The 25,990-nt window shown below is 40.4% G+C and overlaps 1 protein-coding gene across 1 annotated transcript in view; it reads right to left on the bottom strand.

Annotated features, from left to right (window-relative positions):
- Positions 1-25,990, bottom strand: part of SLC17A7 (solute carrier family 17 member 7) — a 90,573-nt gene that overhangs the window by 59,196 nt on the left and 5,387 nt on the right. The window contains exon 2 of the mRNA XM_075191261.1: positions 1,080-1,332. Within this exon, the coding sequence (XP_075047362.1) occupies positions 1,080-1,332 (253 nt within the window). The remainder of the gene's footprint in view (positions 1-1,079; positions 1,333-25,990) is intronic.

Genomic DNA, 25,990 nt, shown 5'->3' with positions numbered 1-25,990 from the left:
AATGGCTTATTTCTTAGTCCAGTACATGTAAGATTAGCTAAATTCTGCTTAGACTGCAGTCTCCATTTACAAAGCAATCAGTGTAGCTGATTCACAATTAATGGAGATTACATTAAGGTCTTAAGCTGGGCACACACTACAGGATTTTTGTGCAATAATTGGCTCAACCAGCCGACATACGGCCGCTCGTTCGAAAGTTGGGTCAGTGTGTGTAGTGACACAATGGTCGAAAGTCTGCCCAAATAGACGATTATCGCCTCATTTGGTTGGTCGTACCGTTCAATATTTTCCGATCAATCAACTAATGATCATGATCGTGTATGCACTTATGCTGACGATCTCCATAGAGTTTACAGAGTCGGGCTCTTTTCAGCTGATGTTAGCACTGAATGTCAGAGTGAATAAATGTATAGAGTGCTGTAGAAGGAATAATTCATTTGTTCGTTCTGAGACAGAATATTTCATTTCAGAGTCACAGAAGCTAACGAAATTCGTTAGGACATGTGGATAGCTATAACAAGGTGGTTTTAATCAGTGTGACAATGTGACAGTAATGAATGAATGAATATTGTGCTGTCATCCTCCGGACTAGAGGACCAGACAAAGGACCAGATGAAGAGCACAGATCTGAAGGTAAATCGTGTCAGTGTGTATGCATGAATCGCCAGACTGATCGGACCTTCAGTCGTAGGTATAATTGTTTGAGATAGCACGTAGGTCGGAAAAATTCTTCAGTGTGTACCCAGCTTTAGACTTTGGTTTTAGACCAACTTTACTCACAAATGACAGTCTCTAGAAGATCTCTACAGCAAATGACTCTCCACAGGAATGTTTTTGAGTCTCCCCTACTGACAGCTGGTACTGAGGTGTCTCCTGTTTGATTTCCTTTAGCTGAAGACACACAACAGCTAAGTCATTGCTTTCCTATCAGTCTGTCCCTGCCGTGAAAATTCCAACCATTCAAATAAAAAATCGTATCATTCTCCCAACATTCCATCTCCCTGGAATCTTACTCATAATTTCCATAGTAGTATATTTTAAAGTACTCATGGCATACCTGCTACCGTGAACTTTCTTACCTCCATAACCAGCTTATTCCCTCTGTACACCGTGTTGTTGTTCACCATACTGACTATGGCCACACCCAGGTTGCATCTGATGCCAAAAGAGATACAGAACCCCAGTCCACTCATGATAGCAATGATGTAACGTCGGGGCAATCCAAAGCACGTACAATCTACTACGGGCTGGCGTTTCTCAGTTACGGTCACAGCCCTCCCTTCCTCCGTCAGCTCGATGGTTTCCCCATTTGTCTGTCGTTTTTCCAATATCCTGCAATGATCAAGAAATACCAGTCAAACTTATCTGCTGTAAAATAAAGAAACAAACACAACCTAATATTATAGGGATGGAACTTCTGAATAATATTAGATTATATTTGTAAATAAACATGTCAAAGTTTGCATTTGTTTGCAAACCATGGAAGCATTTAATACTGTATATCGTTTCCAACTTCCATAAAGGATATTGACAATTGAGTGAGGACTGATAAAATATATGATTTATTTTTCTGTGATATGGGAAATTCAAAAACAAGTTATATGGTTATTTACTCATTAAACCAACTTTTGAAAAAAGACAACATCTACATATACTGAGAAAACAAACATAGTGTAGAATGATTCACAATCAAAAAGTGAAATGAAAATAAGTGGGTTAATGGCTGCATACCAAAAAAATATATGAATCTGAGGCTTATCTGTTAAAGAGATGGGGCTCCTCCACATCGATTTATATGCAGCAATGATACAATCCAAAAGAATACTGCAAACTCAAGACAAATGGAATACCATAGTGCAGTATAATCAAACCCAGCATAGCAAATGAAAATAACCAGGAACATCACAAAAGTAGAATATTTAACAAATAAAAGACAATAAAATGCCCGTACATAGAGCAAACATATGAACCAGGGGCAAACGCAGGATTTGTAGAGGGGGATTTCCACACCACGCCACCAGTGGGCGTGGCCAGCATGCATAGGGGCGTGGCTATAATATTAGATAGTGCTTGGCTGCTCTCCAACTCTTTCCTATCCCCATAATATACATGGGCAATGCTACAGGCACTACTGTTAGGTGTCTCGCAGCTCTCCCGTTTCAAGCAGAGCCGTGTGAAGCGGGATCCAGCCACCTCAATTATACAGTGCCCCAGGCTTGGAGGGGGGTTTCCAGGCACTAGGAAACCCCCCTCGGTTTGCCTATGTGAACAGCATATCTAAAACCACAGAAACTGCTGCAGATGACCCGATGATGCCAGGCACCTCTTTTCCTCCTCTGCTTGATGTAGAGACTACTTTCGTGGCCGGAAAGTTTACATCATCGGTCATCTGCAGGAGGTTGGCGCTTCATTTGTTTTCTCATTTCCTAGGTTATTCATCTGCAAATAGTTGACTTAAGACGTGAAGCAGTCTGCTGTATATGTTAATTATTTTGCATTTTGTGCACTATTGTTCACTTTTATCACCACAGCGCCGTTGTCTTTTATGCGTTTGTTTTTTTATACTGTTCGTATAGAGCTGTGTCATTTCTTTATCAGCTTCTGTCTGCATAAAGTTCAATTATAGGAGCCATCTTTTGAGTATATAGGAGGGTGAGCATTCTATGTACTGTCAGCAGGGCCGGATTAAGGGAATGGAGGCCCCTGGGCTAAGGGGGCCTCCATTCCCCCGTGAGGGCCCCCCCCCGTGATCCGAGCCGCCCCCCCCCCCCCCCCCCCGGTGAGCCAAGCCACTCCCAAGACACTTACCTCCTCTTGGCATTGCAGTCCTTCCTTGGCGCGCTGTACGCTCTATACTGAGGAGATCTCGAGAGAGTGAGACTCACGAGATCTCAGTAAGGAGACTACAGCGTGCCGGGGAAGGACTGCAATGAAAGTGCTCAGCAGCATTGATCGTGCCGGGGGCGCCCCCGCCCACGACCGATCAATACTGCTGCTGAGCACTTTCAAGGGCCCCCCTGGATGCCCGAGGCCCCTGGGCTGTAGCCCAGTTAGCCCTATGGTTAATCTGGCCCTGACTGTCAGACATGCTCTCTGTGATCCTCAGAAGCTTTCTGTCGCATAATTAATAAGTCACACATGCTTCCATATTCTAGTCAATATCAAGTAATTGCCATTATATTGCTGTGTTTGTGACAAAAAATTTCAACAGTTGGTTAATTATCTGTAATGTTGGTAAATGCCATCAAGCATTGACCATTACTGGCTTGCGTTCGGTTCACTTTCAGCTGACTTACCAGTCTCCAGTGATGGAGATGGGGGAATGATTGGCTCTGGGTGACCACATGGCATTACACTGGCTATGCTTCAAGTGAAAACTTCCGTCAATTAATCAGACAGCCAATTTGCAATCTGGTCCTTGATCCTGCCTATAAGTATATAGATCACTTTGGGGGGTGGGGGGGAGGGGTGAAACAGTGATTTCATGTATTTTGTATATGTAAGGGTTTATACCAGGGAAGTACAGTATGGTAGTTTTATAATCCTGTCCAAAGTCACACCATATTTGGGAGCTCTGTGTCCTTTTTGGGTGAAAATGTATAATTTCTTATTATTCCCCTAATAAACCAATTTTCCAGTTGTCAAAAGGAGTATAATCTACCTGCCAATGAACAATCTATGCGGCTCAGAGTCATGACCTAATTTATCACAATTTTCTAGTCAGGGATATTGAGAAGTATGTTTATTCAGTGTATGGTTTGATGCTTATAGAACAACTGGGCACTGTGGAAGTGGCACCCCCTCCATAGTTTACAGTTGGACTCTTCAGCAAACAATTTGTATAAATTATGAATTACAGAAATATAGTAAATAGCCTTTTCTTAATATAGGCAGCAAAATATAAAGGCTCCAGCAGCCATTTTGTGAATCAGTAACTATAGGAAACAAAATGGTTCTCTGATCATTTCTGAATGACAAGTTTTAAAGCTGTGAACTTTTTTTTGTGCTATGTTTCAGTGTTTAAAAATGGCTCATTAACAGCTGTGAAATCTTTCACTTCCACATTATAGCTGAGAAAAAGAACCTGAAAATCTGTGAAAAAAAATTATCACTTGAATAAACTATTTATAAAGCGGATTAAAAGTAACAGGATGAAAGCACTACCAATTTATCTGGTGATGGCTTCTATATTTAGTACTGATTTATCTCATTTAATACTGATTTATCTAATCTATCATTGAGCTTTCCCTAATATTTCTCTAATAATATAGTCATTTACATTTATAGTTTTAAAAGATTAAAGACTAATACTGATTAAAATATTTCACTGTCTGTGGCCACACTATAAAGCTGCAAAGTAAAATAAAGTTGTGTGTGGATAGATAGATGGATATATAGATATATAGATACATAGATAAATAGATAAATAGATATAGATATAGTCTTGCCATAACACGCACAAAACCTTTCAAAAAATAAAGATAGATCAAACAGAAAAACACTTTACTACGAAGGAGATTATTTTACTCATGAAGTACCAAAACACCGATTTGTAGCTACCCATAACAACAAATCAGCACTTAGCTTTGACCAATCTAGTTTGATATTGAAAGCCAATGTCTGATTGGTTGATAAGGGTTAGTGCATTACTTGCACTTTTGGTTATAAATAATATCCCTTAGAGATGATAGATAAACAAATAAGATAAAACAAATCCTCATGGGCAGTGCCCTAGTGGCCCATCCCACACTGCAGTTTATTTTCTTTATACATCTTTAGTACATTGTTTGCTGCAACAACTCATTAAATATGCTTGTTGATATATTCTAGAGATGAACTCAAAGGAATTACATTTTTACAAAGACTGTCCCTCTGATTTGCACAAAGGGTCAGAATAAGGTTTCTGGGGGTCCCAGGACAACTAACTTGTGTGGGCCCCCACCAATAAAATACCCTGAAGTCAGATCAAGTCAAGTGCTACATACATACTCCCTCATTCTTTCCTCTCCCCATTCTACTTGCCATCTGGATCCCATCCCCTCTCACCTCCTTCACTCCCTTTCCCCTACTGCCTGCTCCTATCTTTCTCACCTCTTTAATCTCTCACTTTCCACTGGCTTCGTCCCCTCTTCCTATAAACATGTCCTTATCTCTACCATTCTCAAAAAAACAATCTTGACCCCCACCTCACTTGCTAACTGCTGCCCCATCTCATTTCTCCCCTTTTCCTCTAAATTATTCAAGAGGCTCGTCTGCAACTGCCTCACTAGACACCTCTCAACTCCCTCCTTGAACCTCTCCAATCCTGCGTCCGCCCCCTCCTCTCTACTGAAACTGCCCTGGTCAAAGTTACTAAATCAGCTAAATCTAAGGGTCGCTTCTTCCTGCTCATCCTCCTGGACCTTTCCACGGCCTTCGACACTGTTGACCACCCCCTCCTGTTGCATACCCTTCTTTCTCTCAGCCTCTCTGACTCTGTCCTCGCTTGGTTCTCCTCCTATCTTGCCAACTGCTCCTTCTATGTTTCTATTTCTGGTTCATCCCCCCTCTGCCCTCCCTGTAGGAGTTCCGCATGGCTCGGTTATTGGACTTCTACTCTTTTCGCTAGACACTACCTCCCTGGGTGATCTCATCACCTCCTTCAGTCTCCAATATCACCTCTACGCTGATGACATTCAACTATACATCTCTTCTCCTAATCCCCCCTCTTCCTCTCTAGTGTGTCCAACTGCCTTTCCGTCATCTCCTCTTGGATGTCTTCACGTTTTCTCAAAATTAACATTGCCAAAACCGATCTTGATCTCTCAATCACTGTTAACAACACCACCATAGACATCTGTATTTTTGCACTTTATTTGTTATGTCTGTGATGCTTGCTGCTATGTCACTGCCAATAACCTACAAATCAATCTTGATTGGTGTGTACAGGGTCACACATTTTAATGAAAGGTAGCCAAGATCAAAGTACATAGCAAAGGTTACTTTTTATTATGTTTTCTCACAAAAATAAGCTTTATATAAAAGTATTAACATGCTCCACAAACATAAAGGGCCTGATTCATCAAGGCACACATACAGAGTGCAACGTGCATTTGCTTTAAATCGGCTCTGCGACCTCCCAAATTCAACAAGGAACGGATCCCAAGATACGTGCGCTGATAAATTTGGGTGCAGGTCTGCTCTGCTCTACTACACAACACACTGCAGAATATGTCCAATACCTATGTGGATTATACATTCACAAAACAATGCACAAACAAAATAATAATATAGAATTAATGTCACTAGTTAGTAATAAAGGCATTAATCATAAAACAGTACAAATAAATAAAGTCGTTGTTTTTTTAATGATTTTTTATGTTTTCTTCCCATGAATACATTTATTAGGATGTTCTTAATGTCTACTGAACATAAAATATTTTTTTTACAGTTGCTCTTGTTTGCAAACACATGTTGTAGCATGCATACAAGACTGTCATCATTAGTACTCAGGACTTAGACTAGCCCCGTAGCTGGAGCAAGAGATACAGCAGAATAACAAGTAACATTGATATGAGCAGAGCTTAATTCGGATGTAGCTGCATCATCATCATCACCATTTATTTATATAGCGCCATTAATTCTGCAGCGCTGTACAGAGAACTCACTCACATCAGTCCCTGCCCCATTGGGGCTTACAATCTAAATTCCTTAACACACACATAGACAGAGACACAGACTAGGGTCAATTTTGCTAGCAGCCAATTAATCTACCAGTATGTTGTTTTTTTTGGAGTGTGGGAGGAAACCAGAGCACCCAGAGGAAACCCACGCAAACACAGGGAGAACATACAAACTCCTCACAGATAAGGCCATAGTTGGGAATTGAACTCATGACCCCAGTGCTGTAAGGCACTTAGCCACCGTGTTGCCTCAACACGGTGGCACACCCTTACTGTAACTTGACTACGGCAAAACGGTCCTTTCCCACCCTGTTCACTCCATGAAATTGTAGGCAGACAGAGCAGACAGGGCTGCGTCTAATGGCATATGGCCCAATCTGGGCATGCGCAGAGTGATTTTGTGTACGATACGCTCAAAATCGGCAGATACATACTCTGATGAATCAAGCCCAAGACCTGTAAAACCTAAAACTTCTGGTGCTTCCAATAAACTCTTAGTAAGTAAGGACCTCTCATCCTGCCTCACCTAGATTCTGAAGCAACCAATGTGTGATCAAAGAATTCTTGTGATCCCTGAGACACTGACCTGAAACACTCTCACAGGATAAATACACCCTAAAAGGAATCTAATGAAATAGTAGTAGTACTTGACCATGCCTTCGCCCAAGTAATATAGATAAAAAGAATAAAGAGCTCCTGGAACATGTTGATAAATGAATAATCACCAGGGCCGCCATCAGGGGGGTATAGGGAGCACAGCCATATGGAGCCCAACAGCAGTTTGGGGCCCCACAAGCCAGGGCCCAAACAAATGTATTAGGGCAGGGGCCTCCGCAGTGTATTAAAGGATGTAGCGGGCTCCATTTGTAGGCAGCATCTGCTCCTGAGCTGTGAGGGGTGGGGATAGGCCTCCGCGCTGAATTAAGGGATGCAGCAGTGGGCCCCATTCTCCTGGCACCCCACTTGCACCCACAAGAGGTGGGGGCACCAGAACGGCACAGTTTGCTCCAGTCCCAGCCCCCTTCGGCACACATCTTTCCAAGAGATAGACGCACCGCTCCCTGACAGAGATACTCCCTGCAGCATCGCTGATGTCATGTAATTAATAACGTCAATTAATAATGTCAATGGAGAGGAGCTAAAAGGAGTAAGCAAGAAAAAGCAGAGAGGTAAGTAAACTAGAGATATTCACTGACCCCGTGTTCTGGTTTTGGTTTTAGATCTGGAAGAACTTCGTGTTTTGGTTTTGGTTTTGGCAAAACCGCCCTGGTGTGTTTTGGATCCCTATTTTTTTTCTAAAATCCCTATTTTGCTAAAATCACATAATTTGGCTCTTTTTTGTTCCTACATTAATATTAACCTCAATAACATTCATTTCCAGTCAATTTTTGTCAAGTGACAAGAACACTGCTACCCCTCCTGTTTCTGTGTGAGCAATGGCACTGAGCAATGGCACTGGAGAGTGACAAGAACACTGCTACCGCTGTTTCTGTGTGAGCAATGGCGCTTGATCTCCTGGGGAGATACTTATGGAATCCAAAACCTGCGAGATCCGACAACGCAACGATGATGATACGAGGACGCGCAGAAGTACCGAGCTGGCTTGTGACCTATTCGGGATCCCCTAAGTTCGGTGGTTAGATAGATCTGATGATGGGGTGAATGGAACGGGGGTGGGGTGAAGGGAAGTCAATTGTTGGGTAGGAAATCATTTAAAAATGGGAGTGAGGTGAAAGAAGGAAGGACCCCTCAATTTCTGGTGGCTAATCACTATCTAAAACACTATCCGGGTTCCAAACCAACACCCTCAACTGGGAAGTATTCAATTTCCTCTCCAGTCTTACAAGTTAACCTTACGCTTATATACCTGTGTTCCATGGGTTTCTGAAAAAAAATAACACAGTAGCGCCTTAATTGCTCACGTTATCTTCGTATCCTGTCCCAGATAGCCTTGTTACAAAATCTTAACTTACACAATTATGTTACAATATACCGTATTTCCCCATGTATAAGGCGCTCCCATGTATAAGACGTGCCTTAATTTTGGCCCAGAAATTTGAAAAAAAAAATATTACGGTAGCTGTCAAAAAGGGCAGGAATAGTGTGCTGGCCGGCTGCTCTAATTGTGATCAGAGCAGCCAGGCAGCACACTCTCCCTGCAATCACCGCCCCCTGCTGCCACTGTACCTCTGTCCCCACCCTCCTGGATCCCCACTGCCACTGTCCCTCTGCCCCCCTTCTCCTGGATGCGCGCATACCAGTGTACCGCCGCCCCCCTTCTCCTGGATCCCCCCTCTGCCACTGTAATGCTGCCCCCCTCCCCTTCTATCCCCCCCGCTGCCACTGTAACACTGCTCCCCCCCCCCTGCATTCCCGCTACCCCTGTATAAGACGCACCCAGGTTTTAGACCCAAAATTTTTGGGAAAAAGGTGCGTCTTATACATGGGGAAATACGGTATATTCAATCACATAATCTTACACACAGTACATATAATAATTCAACATATATGAAAACCTGTGTGTACATTAACTTACATGACTAATTTCTTACTGTATTTCATAAATGTGTATATATCTTGTTCACAAAAAAGATTATGTATCGCATACAGGGACAATTTTGTTCAACCAAGGCATATTGAACCATTTAAAACACTATATTCATGTTTATCCACACTAAATTATATGCACAGTCCCACAATTATACAGCATTGCAGGAGATACAGGGCCTAATTCAATAAGGAACATAAATGCTGATACATGTCATATTTTTTGGCACAATCACTCTAGACATGCCCAGAAACGGACTCTATGCCAGTGAATGCAGCAACATCAAATTCATCTTTGAGCGCCAAGGACCCTTACTGCAGCCTACGATTTCATGGGCAGATGGGAAGTGAAATGGATGTGTGCACATAGTCAATGTAAGGTAAGGGCGTGCCAAGCTCAAGCACATGCACCAACATCCGATTCAAGCATGCATACACGCCCGTCATCCTTATCACTGGCAAATCACATACTCAGTGATTTACCAGTGATAAGGATGACGGGCGTGTATGCATGCCAGAACATGAGTGTTTTGAATTAGGAGCAACTGTAAAAAGTAATTTTATATACAGTACGCATTGAGAACATTTAGATAAATTTATTTGGTGGGGAGAAAAAAATGAGAAAAAAGGTTTTGTTTTATTTTTGTTTTATTTTAATACATCAGTCTTTTTATTAATGATTACATTTTTAGCAAGTGACAATAATTGAATACTTTTTTTTTCTGTGCATTCTGTTGGGACTTTATATTGCACATATGTATTGTTCATATACTCAGGCCCGGCGCTCCCATTAGGCAAGGTTAGGCACTTGCCTAGGGCGCCGGGCTCTAGAGGGCGCCACAGATTAAAAATTTCTTTAAAACTGTGCGGCGACCGCTGACCATACCTTTCACGGCCGCCGCACAGCTTCACATACATCCACAAGGAGAGGGGGAGGGACTGTTGATCATCACCACAGCCGCTCTATGCTCCGTTTCCTCCCCTCCACTCACCGTGACATCATCATCACGGCCCGACAGTGTCAGTGAGTGGAGGGGAACAGACGGAGCAGAGAGGAGGCAAGTTAAGGTAAGAAAAGACGGGGGGGGGCGCCAATTTTGAAAATGGGGTGGGGGGAGCGGGGCGGGGGAGCACCGATTTTGAAAATGTGCCTAGGGCGCCAAGGACCCTAGCACCGGCCCTGCATATACTGCAGTGTGTTGTATCTGTCTCAATACAGAAAGTGTCATATATGCTAAGCCTACCTACTCCCCCATTCAACAAGATACATTTCATCAGATCTGCTTGTAGATGAATATGGCTGCATGTGTGCCCGAATTACCTGCGTTTTTAAAACGTTTTAAAAAAGGTTTATATGAAAAACAGTACCCTACACTATTCACATTCACCCTCTTTATGGCTCACCTATATCCAGCCATAGCATCCTCTTCATCTGTAAAAAATTCATGGATCCTGGGCTTGGCAAAAAAAAAAACCCCTCACAGACGACGCAATAAGAGCTCCTGTCGAAAATGTCCGGCAGTACAGTCATATATATAAGATGTGGACTTCTCACGGCCTGAAGTTAAGACCTCAAATGCGACTATCATGAAATGAGCGCAATATGCATACTATTCCAAGTCTAAGATACATGTAGCTCAGAATCCTAAGTAAATTATGGGCTGCAATTTACACTTACATTGTAAGCGCAAATTCCATCCGACTCTACATAAGGCCCTATGTGACCAACAGCCTTGAAAACTCGCTCTGCGGTAATCAACTTATTGATTAATACAGACATACAGGACTAATAAATCATATCATTGTTTTGTTCTTTTTACAATTTTTAACCATATATTTGACTTTTTTTTTTACCTGGGAATTTCTATTTTGTGTCACGAGTTCCTTTTAAATATTTTACTGGTCATCATGAGAGTCGTTCTTAGTCATTGTGCTCAATAAAGGATGTTTGTATAAACTTCTGTGAATTATATTCATATAACCGGAGAGTAGTGATGTCATCTCTCATTATCACTAAGCAGCTTTCACTGCTAACACATATCTATTATAACAAATTACATACCTCCGCATAAGGATTCATGCCCTGTATAGAAGCACTTGACCCATGGCTTTGTGCATTTACATGCTTACAGACTCCTCATATAATATCAATAAGATTTGCAGCACAGTGTGTGCTTTCTCTTGTAGTGTGACGCATTTATTTTTACACAGGGCTATATACAATGTTGCTTTAAAAACATATTTTATCAGTACAGAAGACAATTTAAGGAAAGTATTAAGCAGGGAGGTGAGATCTAATTAGAAATAATGGGTGTTATATTAATTTCTTTATTTAGGTGGCAATATTAATGCATTCATTGATACAAGGGGCACTACTATTGATTTAAATACTAAAGTGGCACCGTTTTAAATTAATTTTTCAAAGGGGGCACTATTATTTATTTTATTATAAACAGGACAATACACTTTCATTATTTATCTTCGGGGGCACTACTATTTTGTTATTTATTCACAGGGGCACTACTCTTTCATTATTTATCTAAAGGGGCACTACTCTTCCATTACTTACCTAAGGGGGCACAACTCACTTATTATTTATATATGGGGGCACTACTCTTGCATTATGTATCCATGGGGGCACTAGTCTTTCATTATTTATCTTCAGGGGCAGTTCTCTTCCATTAATTATCTACAAGGGCACTACTCATTCATTATTCATGTACAGAGGCACTACTCTTTCATTATTATTCTACAGGGTAACTACTTTCTTATTATTTATCCATTGGGGCACTAGTCTTTCACTATTTATCTACGTGGGCATTACTCTTTTAATTCTTTATCTGCAGGGGCACTACTCTTCCATCATTTATCTATAGGGGCACAACTCTCTTATTATTTATATATGGGGGCATTACTCTCGCATTATGTATCCATGGGGGCACTAGTCTTTCATTATTTATCTTCAGGGACACTAGTCTTTTATTGTTTATCTTCAGGGGCACTACTATTCCATTATTTATCAACGGGGGAACTACTCTTCATTTATTTATCTACAGGGCTACTACTCTCTCATTATTTATCTATGAGGGCACTACTCTCTCATTATTTATCTACGTGGGCACTACTCTCTCATTATTTATCTTGGGGGGGCACTATTCATTTATTATATATCTAAAGGGGCACTACTCTTCGCTTATTTATCTACGGGGGCACTACTCAATTATTATTTATCCAAAGGGGCACTACTCTTCCATTACTTATCTAAGGGGGCCTTACTCTTTTAGTTTTTATCTACAGGGGCACTACTCCTTCATTATATATCAACAGAGGCATTACTCTTTATTATTTATCTAAAGGGGAACTACTCTCTTATTATTTATCCATTGGGGCACTAGTCTTTCATTATTTATCTACATGGGCATTACTTTTTTAATTCTTTATCTACAGGGGCACTACTCTCATAATCTATCTACGGGGGCTCGACTCTTCCATAATTTACCTAGAGGGGCACTACTCTCTTATTATTTATCTATGGGGGCACTACTGTCGCATTATGTATGCATGGTGGTACTAGTCTTTTATTATTTATCTTCAGGGGCACTTATCTTTTATTATTTATTTACAGGGCCAGTGTTCTTCCTTTATTTATATACAGGGGAACTACACTTCCATTATTTATCTACAGGGGAATTAATCTCTCTATTTTAATCTACGAGGACACTACTCTCTTATTTACCTACAGGGGCACTACTCTCTCATTATTTATCTATGAGGGCACTACTCTCTCATTATTTATCTAGAGGGGCACTACTCTCTCATTATTTATCTAGAGGGGTACTACTCTCTCATTATTATCTACAGGGGCACTAGTCTATCATTATTTATCTACAGAACACTACTGATTCATTATCTATCTACAGGGACACTAATGTCTCATTATTTATCTACGGGGACACTACTCTCTCATTATTTATCTACGAGGGCACTACTCTCATTATTTAGAGGTTCACTACTCTCTCATTATTTATCTACGGGGGCACTACTCTCTCATTATTTATCTACGAGGGCACTACTCAATGATTTTTTTATCTACGGGGGCACTACTCAATCATTATTTATCTATGAGGGCACTACTCTCTCATTATTTAGAGGTTCACTACTCTCCCATTATTTATCTACGGGGGCACTACTCTCTCATTATTTATCTACGAGGGCACTACTCAATGATTTTTTTATCTACGGGGGCACTACTCAATCATTATTTATCTATGAGGGCACTACTCTCTCATTATTTAGAGGTTCACTACTCTCCCATTATTTATCTACGGGGGCACTACTCTCTCATTATTTATCTACGAGGGCACTACTCAATGATTTTTTTATCTACGGGGGCACTACTCAATCATTATTTATCTACGGGGGCACTACTCTCTCATTATTTATCTACGAGGGCACTACTCAATGATTTTTTTATCTACGGGGGCACTACTCTCCCATTATTTATCTACGGGGGCACTACTCTCTCATTATTTATCTACGAGGGCACTACTCAATGATTTTTTTATCTACGGGGCACTACTCTCCCATTATTTATCTACGGGGGCACTACTCTCTCAATATTTATCTACAGAGCACTACTGAATCATTATTTATCTAGGGGGACACTACTGTCTCATTATTTATCTACAGGAACACTACTCAATCATTATTTATCTACGGGGGCACTACTCAATCATTTTTTATCTACGAGGGCACCACTCTCTCATTATTTATTTAGAGGTTCACTACTTTCTCATTATTTATCTACGTGGGCACTACTCTCTCATTTTTTATCAATGAGGGCACTACTCAATTATTAATTATCTACAGGGCACTAATCTTCCATTATTTATTTACAGGGGCACTACACTTACATTATTTATCTACGGGGGCACTAGTCTTTCATTTTTTATCTACAGGGGCACTACTACCTCATTATTTATATACAAGGGAACTACTCTTTTATTATTGATCTACCAGGGCACTTGTAGTGCTATAAGTACTTGCATTATATTTTCACATTAATGCCCTGGTGTTAAAAATAAAATAAAAATTGCATTTGCCCCCTTGCATTGCAACATGTCTTGCTCACATGTACATTTGCACTTTTTAGAGTTGGGCCTAAAGCTGATATATACGCTATGTCGTCTGACAGTATGAGGCATCATCCTGGAATGTGCTGCAGAGACCCCTTAAGGTAGTTCTGCTGTAAAAAAATCTGATTGAAATGGGTTTTGATCAGACACAAATGGATATCGGGTCAGTTGATGGTGTCATCAAGCACCCATGAAGCTTTTTTACCCTATTCCATAACCTAAACAGAATTGGGAGAAAACTGCTATGACTTTAGTTAACCCGTATAACTAATATAACATCCGTTCATAAGTAAACAGCCCTACAATTTAATTTAATTTAAGCCTGAACTTAACATGCATAACAGGCTCACATTTAACAATTATGCCCACCGGTTTAAGAATCATGCTGCCAGCTTTTACAGAATTAAAGGCCATCTGTCATTAATTACAGCAAATAAGCAAGTAATCCAAGTAATATGTCGGTTTCTTGCTTTGCCCCAGGAAACCTGAATGCCCCTGACATTTTAACAACTAATTTTTCAAGGAGTTGCTGCTTTAAGCTGAAAAACAGTTTTGTGTACCAAGTTGTGAGTCAACTGAATATGACGGATGAGCTGCAGTATGCGGTCTGGGCAGAATGCCATTACCCTAATCTTCATGTGAGTGTAGTGTGAGAAAGTGGGTACTTGATCAGAGAGGCACCTGGAGGTACCTGTCTCCTAAATGCAGCTGTGGCAGGGACAAGGGAGCGGAGATAAGAGCATGGGAACCATGAGAGCGGGCACCACAGTGTTGAAGGAGGAGGTGGAAGAAAAACAAAATATAGTTATCACTACAACCTGTGAGCAGCACTACAACCAGTGATAAGAGCAGGTTATATCTAGGGTCATGTGTTGTAATGAGACAACCAATACCGGGATGTAAAGTGATTCAGCTGTAAACTAGAAGTCAGCTTGCAGCACCTAAAGACTAAGGGTTCTGTGCGCTAACATACATATAGCACGGTGGCTTAGTGATTAGCACCTCTGCCTCACAGCACTGGGGTCTTGAGTTCAATTCCTGACCATGGCCTTATCTGTGTGTAGTTTGTATGTTATTCCCGTGTTTGCTCCAGTTTCCTCCCACACTCCAAAAACATGCTAGTGGGTTAATTGGCTGCTATTAAAATTGACCATAGTCTCTCTCTTTCTGTGTGTGCATATGTTAGGGAATTTAGACTGTAAGCACCAATGGGGCAGGGACTGATGTGAGTGAGTTCTCTGTACAGCGCTGCAGAATCAGTGGCGCTATATAAATAAATGGTGATGATGATGATGATGATATAGCCCTAGTGCTCCTTTTGAAACATATTACTTATAGCACAGCTATGTTCCAAGGTGATGGAGTATTTCAGAGTAGGGGGAGAGGAAGGAGAATAGACCGTATCATTAACATACAAGTGTGTCCTCACTTTGCCCCAAACCCTCCTCTGGCCACACCGCTTATGGAAGCCCATGCAATGCAGACAAGGGAGACAATGTACACTATGGGGCTGATTTACTCATAGTAATTTTGTGTCGCCCAAATTTTATCGCACTTGGCACGTGCACAATTTGTGGCAGTATTTTGAGCTGCACATATCTAACACTCCTGTACTTTGAGAATTGAGTCGGGGGTGTTCATGTGTAAGTACAGTTCAACACGGCATGCAGGCGCAAGTAAAATTTCCTATTTTCTGCATCTTTGAAATATGTTCCTCACCAAGCTTAAATTTTGCTCCAGCACAAGATGGGTTCAGTTTTTAAGTTGATGATGATGATGATTGACTCATATTATACTCTAGATTTAAGGTTGCACACATTACTTAAGATGGGTGTAACTTAAAGGGGGGAATTCAATTGGCCGCGTTACTGGTGAAAGCACTGCGGCCCGCGCACTTTTACCATTACTACATAGTAAGAGTGCACATTATTACCGTTAGTACGGTAATGTCATCGCTAATATTTGCTTGTAGCTCCGAGATCCGCAAGCAGAAATCCGCATTACAATTACTGTACTATCGGGTAACGCAGCCAATTGAATTCCCATCAAAATATGGATGTGAAAATAACAGTGTGCAGGCGCAATAGACAACTCGTCTATTTAATTGTATTAAACCTGCATCAGCAGGAATACCGGTCCACCAACAAAAGCCTAATGAATACAATAATATGAAGACCTAATGAAATTGAATAAATACACCACCACCACCTACCAGGCATATAGGGCAGGGGCTGGCTGGGCCATCCCATAATGGGCTACCTTAGGCTGGGTCACTGGGCCACCTGCATTTTTCTCCCATTAGAATGCTCCTAATAGGCTGCTGATTCGAGTCTTGCCCCCAGGCTAAACTTTGCCATCCCTCCCGTGATAGAGGAGGTGAGATATATAACAGTACAAACATAGAATGCAGCATTTCTCTATATGCTAAACAATCCCTGTTCAGGACTGTTCCGAGGCATTTGCATAATGTCCACTAAGTATCTGTGTTCAATTTAATAGTTCTAACCCTAAATGGCTTGAATTGAAGTTCTCTCATTTTTACTTGTGAATATGCACAATTCCAGCTTGCAACCAAGTTTCATATGTGCTAATTAGCAAACGTATACAAGGTTATAAATCCTTGCAAGGTCAAGTTTGTTTTTCTTGCAACATGTATTGCTTCATAATTGCAATCTGTTCTCATCAATTCAACCATAAGATTCCTTCACCACCTTATATCTAACTTGACAGAGGTCATCAGTCAGTCTTTTTTGAAATTGCAGGTGCTTGTGATGCAAGTCAGAAGCCAAGATAAATCATGTCAGACGTTTGTCTACCTTTTAATATGACCTTCCATCCAACACAATTCAAGTGAAAAACAAACAGAAATGATTTCAGGAATGAGAAGGGAAAATGAAAATGAAAAAACCTACACATCCTTACTGTCTCTCAAAGTGCAAGGGGACACAAGTGTTCTATGCGTGCAGTTCAAAATAGTTGTGCAAATTTTGCGCATGTGCATGTGAAATGTATATTTCATACTTGCTTACTCTCCGAATTCCGGGTAGGTCTCCTGGACTACCGGGAGTGTAGGCAATTCTCCCACATCCTGCCCACTTCCTTGTGAAGTGAGCAGGATGATAGCCTCAATCACATGATTCACATGGAATTGCAACATTTTGGCCCTGCCCCCCATTACAAGATGGTAATTTAATTGTGGGGTTGGGGCCAAATGATGCAATCGGCCCACCTCCTTCCACCCTCCAGCCATGCCCCCTCCTCTGGGATCTGCCAGAAAAGTTGGCAAGTATGGTAGTGCAAATGCACTTGGGTCAAACTCTAAAGCACCCCAAAGGTGCTCTCACTGTGGGACCTGATCAAGGGTGGCAGATGGGGGACAAGAGATAGAAGAACATTTAGTTGATTATAAAACACTACAACAAATCATACCACTCTTGTGACAGGTCCTCTTTAACTGTCTATAAATATTCGTACATTTCCACTGAATATTTTACTCAACTTCCCTGTCATATCCTGACATTTCATGTGTCTTGTTTGGCCAGTAGCTCTCAGATGCAGTTGTTAATTGAGTGTTTCATTATTTTCTTCTTGCAGGGGTCCTGCTTTGCAGGGAGTGTGAACATATGGCGCTGGCACTAATATCTTCAGGAAAAGGGGAAGTGCAGCAAGCCCCCACTCTCATAAAATATGCATCGTTGAGGCCAGAGAGTTCCCTTTTCATCCTATAAATAAATAATTTCACATGGTGGCAGGGGGGCTGCTCCTACATGTTGTAGCCAAACTCTCTATTTGTCAGGTTTTCTTGTAGGGTGCCATATTTTCAGCTAATCTTTTGCTTTTGGTCTAACCTGACCACAGACACATTACTGGGTGCGGTGTCAAACCTATAATTTATAACCCTGTATTATTAATTTGTTGTATACTGAATTGAAAGGAGTGAAGCAGCATTTTGGTACACCAGTCTGTGTTCTGGAACAGTGACAGAAACATAACTACAGATTGCTAATTATTTAGGCTGGAAAAATACAGAAGAAGGGAATGCTATAGGGTATAGACCACAGACAGAAGCTCCCAAGCCAACCAAACATCTTCTTTTTTTCTTTCTTATGAAAGGATTGATAATTGCCTGGATTGTATCACACAAAGTCAGTGCCTCTTCCGGAAATTCTAAGATTAAGGATTGAGGATATGAGAACCCTTTGGTTAGCCCAGGGTTTCCCAAACCCAGTCCTCAGGGCTCCCCAACAGTGCAGGTTTTCTGGATCACATCTGACATAATTAGGACCACCTGTGGATCTGTTACATTGTGTCAGTCAGTAATGAATACACCTGTGCTCCAGCAAGGAGATATGGAAAACCTGCACTGTTAGGGAGCGCTGAGGACTGGGTTTGGGAAACCCTGGGTTAGCCTAACACAGCCCCCTCTGCATGTTCTGTAGCTACTAGTACTAATAGCTGTTAAAATAAAAAGGATTCAAAACATCAAATTAGAAGAATCACTTTATTTAGTTTCTTGACCCAAAGCTCTATGGATTTGGTTTGGCCTATCTCTTCACAGCAACAATCCCATGAAAAAAAATGAATTGTGTGCTTTGTTAACATAAATCACTGTGGAAGGCTATAAAAAGAAACATGGTAATAAACATATTTCCTTGGTTTGTTTCTTCAGGCTGCTATTAACGGTTTATAGTTCTACACGTTTTGAACAGTGTCATGTGACTACAATGGGTAGCTCAGTCACATGGTACGTGGTACATGATGCAGTGAACAGAGAGGCTTTGGAATGCCCCTCAGAGTTCAGTCTGCTCTTGCACTGTAAAACCTCCAGCTCCTTCTCCCACCTCTGCCATTGCATGACCACAGTTGCTTCCTACACAGTACATAACACTGAGAAATCAAAAATAAGTCTCATCTGACTTTACAACATCTGCGACCTCTTTATTTCTACTATGTGTAATCTGCCCTCCACCTTATCTCATCTGCCCTATTGCCTCCATTAGATTTTTCCTGTCTGCTTTCCCTTGTCTTTGCACACAGTTTCCTTGCCTTATTTTTTCTCTATGTGTTTCTGTATTATAGGTTCCCCTTGACTTACGTCTACCCAACCATTTACCATCTCTAACTTCTGTTGTCTCCCCAATGTCTTAACATCCACTTTGCTTCATGTATGTCTCCCTTTTCTCCCTTGCCCAGCTACTTGCCTCCTGTAGTCCAATCTCTTCAAGTTTCTATTGTCTGGTGTGTTTTTTTATTACATTTGTATTTGTTTCCAATTTATTTTTTATTTTTTTTACTTAAGCCCCAAACAAAATCTATCTGCCTATGAAATACTCCATCTCCTGAATATCAAATGCAAAGAAGCACACCCCTTAACATAGGCTCTCTGTGGCACCCCAGGTTATAGTTGTCCTTGCTTGTCCACCCCAGGAATTGTCCAGTTGTAACCTATCTGCTTCTGCTGAAGATTTTACTTCAGTTTAAAAAGATGGTAAGCTTGTGTCTAACATCCCTGTTGCTTTCGTATTCACTACAATAGACAGGTAGGATAGAGAGAGCTATAGAGAGAGAGAGAGAGAGACAGAGACAGACAGATAGATAGATAGATAGATAGATAGATAGATAGATAGATAGATAGATAGATAGATTATATTCTCATCTTCTCTATATGTTATTATGATGTTACTTTCTGCAATCCATACTGGACTCTCTTAGCTTGCAGATTTGTACAGCTGGTGGATTTAGACAATCTATATTACATTTGATATTTGCTGATGCCATACTCTAGGAGCATAGGGAAAAAGCTGACAGATCATCTTTTCATTTCCTTTATTGACCACGCTAAATCCAAGCTCTCTGATCTCCATTGCCAATGACCTTGAAAAGTAGCTTTTTCAAGGTCACAACTATCATCCTTTGGGAATTGTTTTCAAATGTCATACAAGGTTAACGTCATTTCACAGCCACTCTGACAAACCGAAAGCATGTCTTATGATAAAGCCGATGCAGGTGCCATGGAATGAGTAAGGCTGTAAAATCTTTATGCCTACTCTTTTCAAAGACTGTAAGTACATTTCTGTTTTCTGAGTGGAAATAGCAAGGCAAACAATCATGTTTGTTTAAGGATAATACTTAAATGTACGGTCATTCAGATTGAACATGCTGTACAAAATGACACATATATTTAACTTTTATTTATTTCTGTATTAAAAGTGTTTTTTGTAATGTGTTTTATTGTACTATATAATGCCTCTTTCTCTTATATTGTGTATTGTGGCTAGTTTTAAACATGCAGATAACAAGTAATATTAGATTTTTTTTTACTATTTTCAAAGAAAGGGTTCAGGCCAGCAGATCATTTTTAAATTGAAGGAGTCTCACAAAATGACACCAACAATGACAAGAGAACAGTCAGGATAATACAAAGAGTGTAACTGCCACAGTTGCCCTCCTTAATATGCTGTGTTGTATCTGTGACTATATTACACAGAGCTTCAGGTACAAGGCTCAAAACATTTGCGGAGGGTGCAGAAGTTTTCTCCAGCTGATAGGAAGATTTGGACGAAGGGTGTTCTGCGCCAAGTACAGAGTAAGTGAACCAGTGAGCCTAGTTTTTAGCGCAGTGAAAAAACAAGATTTAAGTTTTCAGAATGAATGGAATCAGATACATGGGTAGATAGGGTACACTTAAAGAGGCGTTGCTTGATTTACAGAAGGGGGCACAGCAATTTTTCGCCAGCTGTGAGGTGTCAGAGATTGAATCTCATGCTATACTTTTAACAGGACACAAATTGCCCATTTAAATTGCACTAAGGTGGAGATTTCTAGGTGCGATCTGGCCAATGTACAAAATCTTAGAACACACAAGTGTCATGTGTAATAATAATAAATAATAAAATAATGATAAATAATAAAATAATAAATAAAATAAGGTTCTTCTCCCTTTTCTCTTTTTTGTCCACCATCTTCTTACTCTATCTTTGCTCTATGTGTACTCCCCATCTATATGTTCCTCGTTCTTATGTTTGCCCAACCATTTACTTCATATCTGAATTCTCTTGCCCCTATTCCCATCTTTGCTTCATGTATCTCCGAGCAGTATCTTAGGAGAAAAACTGAAACATTTAATTGAAGGATGGATCTAAAAAGTGTTAGGAGATTGGAATTTACTCTGTATCTCTTCAGATTGTTCTATCTCCCTTCAAACCAAGGCCCACTTCTAGTTTACAGAGACGTCTCCTGAAAGCAGAAAGTAAGCGTGCACCTTCACTGTGTTAGGCAGACCATCTAGGTATACTGGTGCAAAACTAAGGCGTTTTGCGTTGTGCATCCAGGGCTTCATTTAGAGTCGTACGCAATGTGCGTCTAAGACTTACATGAAAGAGTAGGAGTGGGAGTGTGCCGCAGCTTGCTAGGGTATTACGAGTGGCATGCAACCCTTGTTGTGTCCCACTCGTAATACCCTACAAAGCTGCAACCAGTTCCTGCAGCTAGCTAACTACGTGCGCCACCTAATTACTGTCGCACTTTTTCAGCCTTGTTTGCCGTGTGTTCCACCTGCGTCTTGGGTAGTTTTTGCGGGTAGTCGCCCCATAGTATCTGAATTTTTCATGGTCATGCCTACATAACTCCGTGTTCCACCCTTTCCCTGGTACTGAGACGCAAGCTGTCGCAGTGTACACTTGCCTCTGAAAAGCAGACGGAATTGCAGGGAACTGTTGCTTACTGCGCATGTCCCATCAGTGGAAATGTGTAGGATGCACCTGAAATGGACTTTGCGTCCAACTCTAAATGAGGCTCCCAGTGCACAAATGTGTCAATGAGGACCACTGTAGGACACAATGGCCCTGACTACAGCATGTAGCTTCAACGCAGTCTGTTGTATATTTGCTTGTCTCCTTCTGTCCAATTGCTCAGGAGAACTGAAGAAAAAGAGGTGCACATACTTTTATTATTAATATTATTATTATTTATGTATTTCTCTTAACCTGGGTGATCAGGTAGCAATCAACACACAGGATCAGCGTTTGTCGGAAGCAAGCTGGTTAATTGCCTGGTCCCTGAGACCCTGCGATACACCTAGGGAATTATAGCTTACTCCAACCAACACATCTTTCCCCATCTAGCAGGACTGTTACTCATACCAGGGAACAAGTAGCTAAGTGGAACTTTCCCTATCTGTGATGTAACCGCTTCTTGTGCAACCATCAGAATGGGTGTTGCAAGCAGAACTGTGTAATTTTCCAACACAGACTGTGACTGTGCAGACCCAAGGCTCTGTCCAACCAAACTCTGTGTGTAAAATCTATCATAGTAATGTTTGGTGTTAACCAGCTGTACAAAACTGCTGCAACTCACAAGCCAAGTAATAGGGGTACAAGTAGGAGCTCCCTGCCGGTGTCTGCCAGCTTAAATCTCTAGTTCATGTTTACCATAAAGAAAAGACAGCACATTACAAACTACCAACATGAGATCAAGTATATTTATTGAAGTTCCGTTAAAATCACACAAACTACAGTACGTCAAATTGTCTTTAACTGAGAGTGTTCTTATCATGACAGTTATTTGTGTAGTGCTGGATTTTTGGGACTTCTCCCAGGTTGTCAATGTTGAAAGGAGAAACATTGTGGCACTACCAAGAGTGAGCTCTCCTGAGCTATGGATGATATTGGCATGGGACCACACAGTTCAGCTACTTGTGGGTAAAGGGGGATTTAAGTCAATAGCTCATTACTGGGTGGAACTAGCCTTTGTTTATTCCAAATTTACATGTGAGTGAAAATATGCCAACTAGAGATATGAATGAACCAGAACATCTGGTTCATTCATCTCTCTCTCTCTCTCTCTCTTTCTTTCTCTCTGTCTCTTTCTATCTCTCTCTCCCTCTCTTTCTCTTTCACTCAGGTTCTATCTCCCTCTTTCTCCCTCACTGTCTCTCTTTCTCTCTTACTCTCCCTCTCCCTCTTCCTCTCCCTCTCTCTCTTCCTTTCTATTTCACTCTCTCGTTCTCTCTCTCTCATATAAATGCACTTGTATACAGTTATATATTATCAGAAGACCAAATTGAGTGATTTGAAGTCTTGTTCAAGGTACAGGAGTAACCTATAGGGAAGTTTGATGCAAATTCGTGATCTGAATGAGAACTTAAATCATTGGAATTGAGCTTTGCATGTTTATAGTGCGTTTTGGTAAATTAACTATGTATAATTTGTTGTGTGGGAAATAGTATTGGAGCTTAATGAATGAACATATTGTGAAGCTGATTTAAATTTCTTGCTTAAAGTTTGTGTGTTTTATTTCAGAGGCATTTTTTTTACTTTAAAATTAGCAAAAATACAGAACTTTGCCTGGAAAAATATGTGACATGCAAACTATTGATGATTAGTGAGCCACAAATAATAGAATATTATAACCAAGACAATAACACAGCCCAACAAATCTAATCATTACTGCCCTACAACACTTGTTGTATGCTAAATTACTACTAAATAAGTATATGATCGAAAATGATATTGGAATGTTGCTATCACACAAAGGTGTCTGTATCCGCAACAGGTCCAGTAATTTGGATGCATTTTAATCTAGATTAGAAAATCTCTTCGATTACTGACTATACCTAAAGCAGGTGCTGGGGAAACCAATAGAGCGGGTCAGGGTGGGGAATCCTATACATTGTTAATAAGGACAACCTTCTGCTCTATGAAATTTGATTGCATTTCAATAGCTACTGAGCTGTATAATGTGGGGACATTGAAGTGATGACATGGATTTAATAATACGGGGACATGGGAGCAGTGATTTGAGTATTCTGTCTATTATGAATACAATATATAAGCCAAAAGTATTATTTTTATAATATATTTCATGACCACAAAAATACAAAGTTATAAAGAGAAGGCCATAGGGCACATCGATAACTGACCTCGCATGAATACTTTGCATTTGTGTTTGACTTTTTACTCGACCTCCGAATTATCTGGTATTTATTTCAGATACCAAAGGTTGCAAAATATGTCCAAAACATAGAGTACGTTTTATGACAAATCATTGGATTACAGCATACATGAAGGTAACGTATCTGTATTAATTACGACAAGAGCCGAGACCTGTATCAAATCTTATTACAGTCAATCCGTGACGTCACAACGCCTCTCTACTAAAAGAGTCATGTGATGTACCTGGTGACAGATTTGCATTCATCAGCGCAGAGGGAATTGGTTTCTAACTGGATTTCTAAGTAGCTTCAGAAGTGACAGCAAAAGAGGAGAGTTATCTACATTAGGGGAACTAAAATAACAATTACTTATTTCTGCTTATATTAAATCACGTCTTTTATATATCAGCTCAGTTATTAAAATCTTGCTTTTATTTGCTCCGAGTCATAAAATTGTTGGCTAGTGGTGATTATTTCACCTTGTAAGCGTTTGTTCACACGGACTGATGTCCTTGGTGCGCTGTGGTTTCTAGTAAACGCCTTGAATGGTTTGTAAAATGCTATCATGCGTCTGTAGCGGGGTTTTAACTGATATAACTCCATTTTTAAAGACATCTGAAGCATTATTCGCAGAAAAACAATTATATACCCCTCCTTCCACCTAACTAAACAAGAAGGGGCATGATTATAGTGAAGAGAGAAATGCTATTTTATTCCAGTCTGCATTCTGCAAGTATAATTTGTTTTAATTGATCTGCAGAAGATAAAATGACGACACGTGTCAAACGATTTATTTATTTTTTTGTCCATCATTGCCAGCAAATCACCAGCATATTAACAGGTCTGTCAACCTCCTGAAAACCTCTGCAGAAATAGATCTGTGTGAACTGGCCCTAAAACTTTCCCAAGTGCTAGATGAGGTGATCATAAGTCAAAGTCACGGAGCAGCTCACGTATTCCCCACCAGTTATTGTGAAATATAACAGGCTAAAATTAACCATAATACAGGACCTTCATTTCCTCTCTAATCTTTCCTGCTTTTCCGGATTTTCAAAGAGTAATTCCCAAGAGTGAAACGCTTTCCCCACTGGATTACACGACTCAGATGGTAATCCCTACACCAGGCCAGCACAAATACAAAGACATCTTAACCCATATTGTCCCCAAAGAACAGGAGCCTGAGGGTTAATAAATGGCTGTCCCCACATTTTTATTTACATAATTAGTGAGTCTGGTTTAACCCCTCTGTGTACCAAATCAGGATGGATCTGGGACTGCTTGCACTGGTACTACAGTTTTGTGGGACACATATTAGTACATATTAAATACACATATTAGTACATATGTACACTAACAATAACAGCTTTATGCATCAAGAAAAAAAAAATTTGTGGTGTAAAAAACATGCATTTGATCTGCTTTCTAGGGAAAGGTTTAACAAAAGAATGATCTGGGGAAAAGCAATATCCTCGGGTCTCACCCAGTTAAATACATGTAAAATAAAATGTATGGTTATGGGAGGCTGACTGGTTTGACTGTTATTTTTAAAATATATTAATTAGACAATCATATGATTACACCGATTACACCAGTATTCCATTATTTTTATTAAATGGTTCTGTACTATATATATATATATATATATATATATATATATATATATATATATATATATATATATATATATATATATATATGTAAAAACATATATCTAT

The sequence above is a fragment of the Mixophyes fleayi genome, chromosome 11 (genome assembly GCF_038048845.1).
Source record: "Mixophyes fleayi isolate aMixFle1 chromosome 11, aMixFle1.hap1, whole genome shotgun sequence".
NCBI lineage: Eukaryota > Metazoa > Chordata > Amphibia > Anura > Limnodynastidae > Mixophyes > Mixophyes fleayi.
Note: the sequence above shows the minus strand (reverse complement) of the source record. Positions and strands in the feature narration are given on the sequence as shown.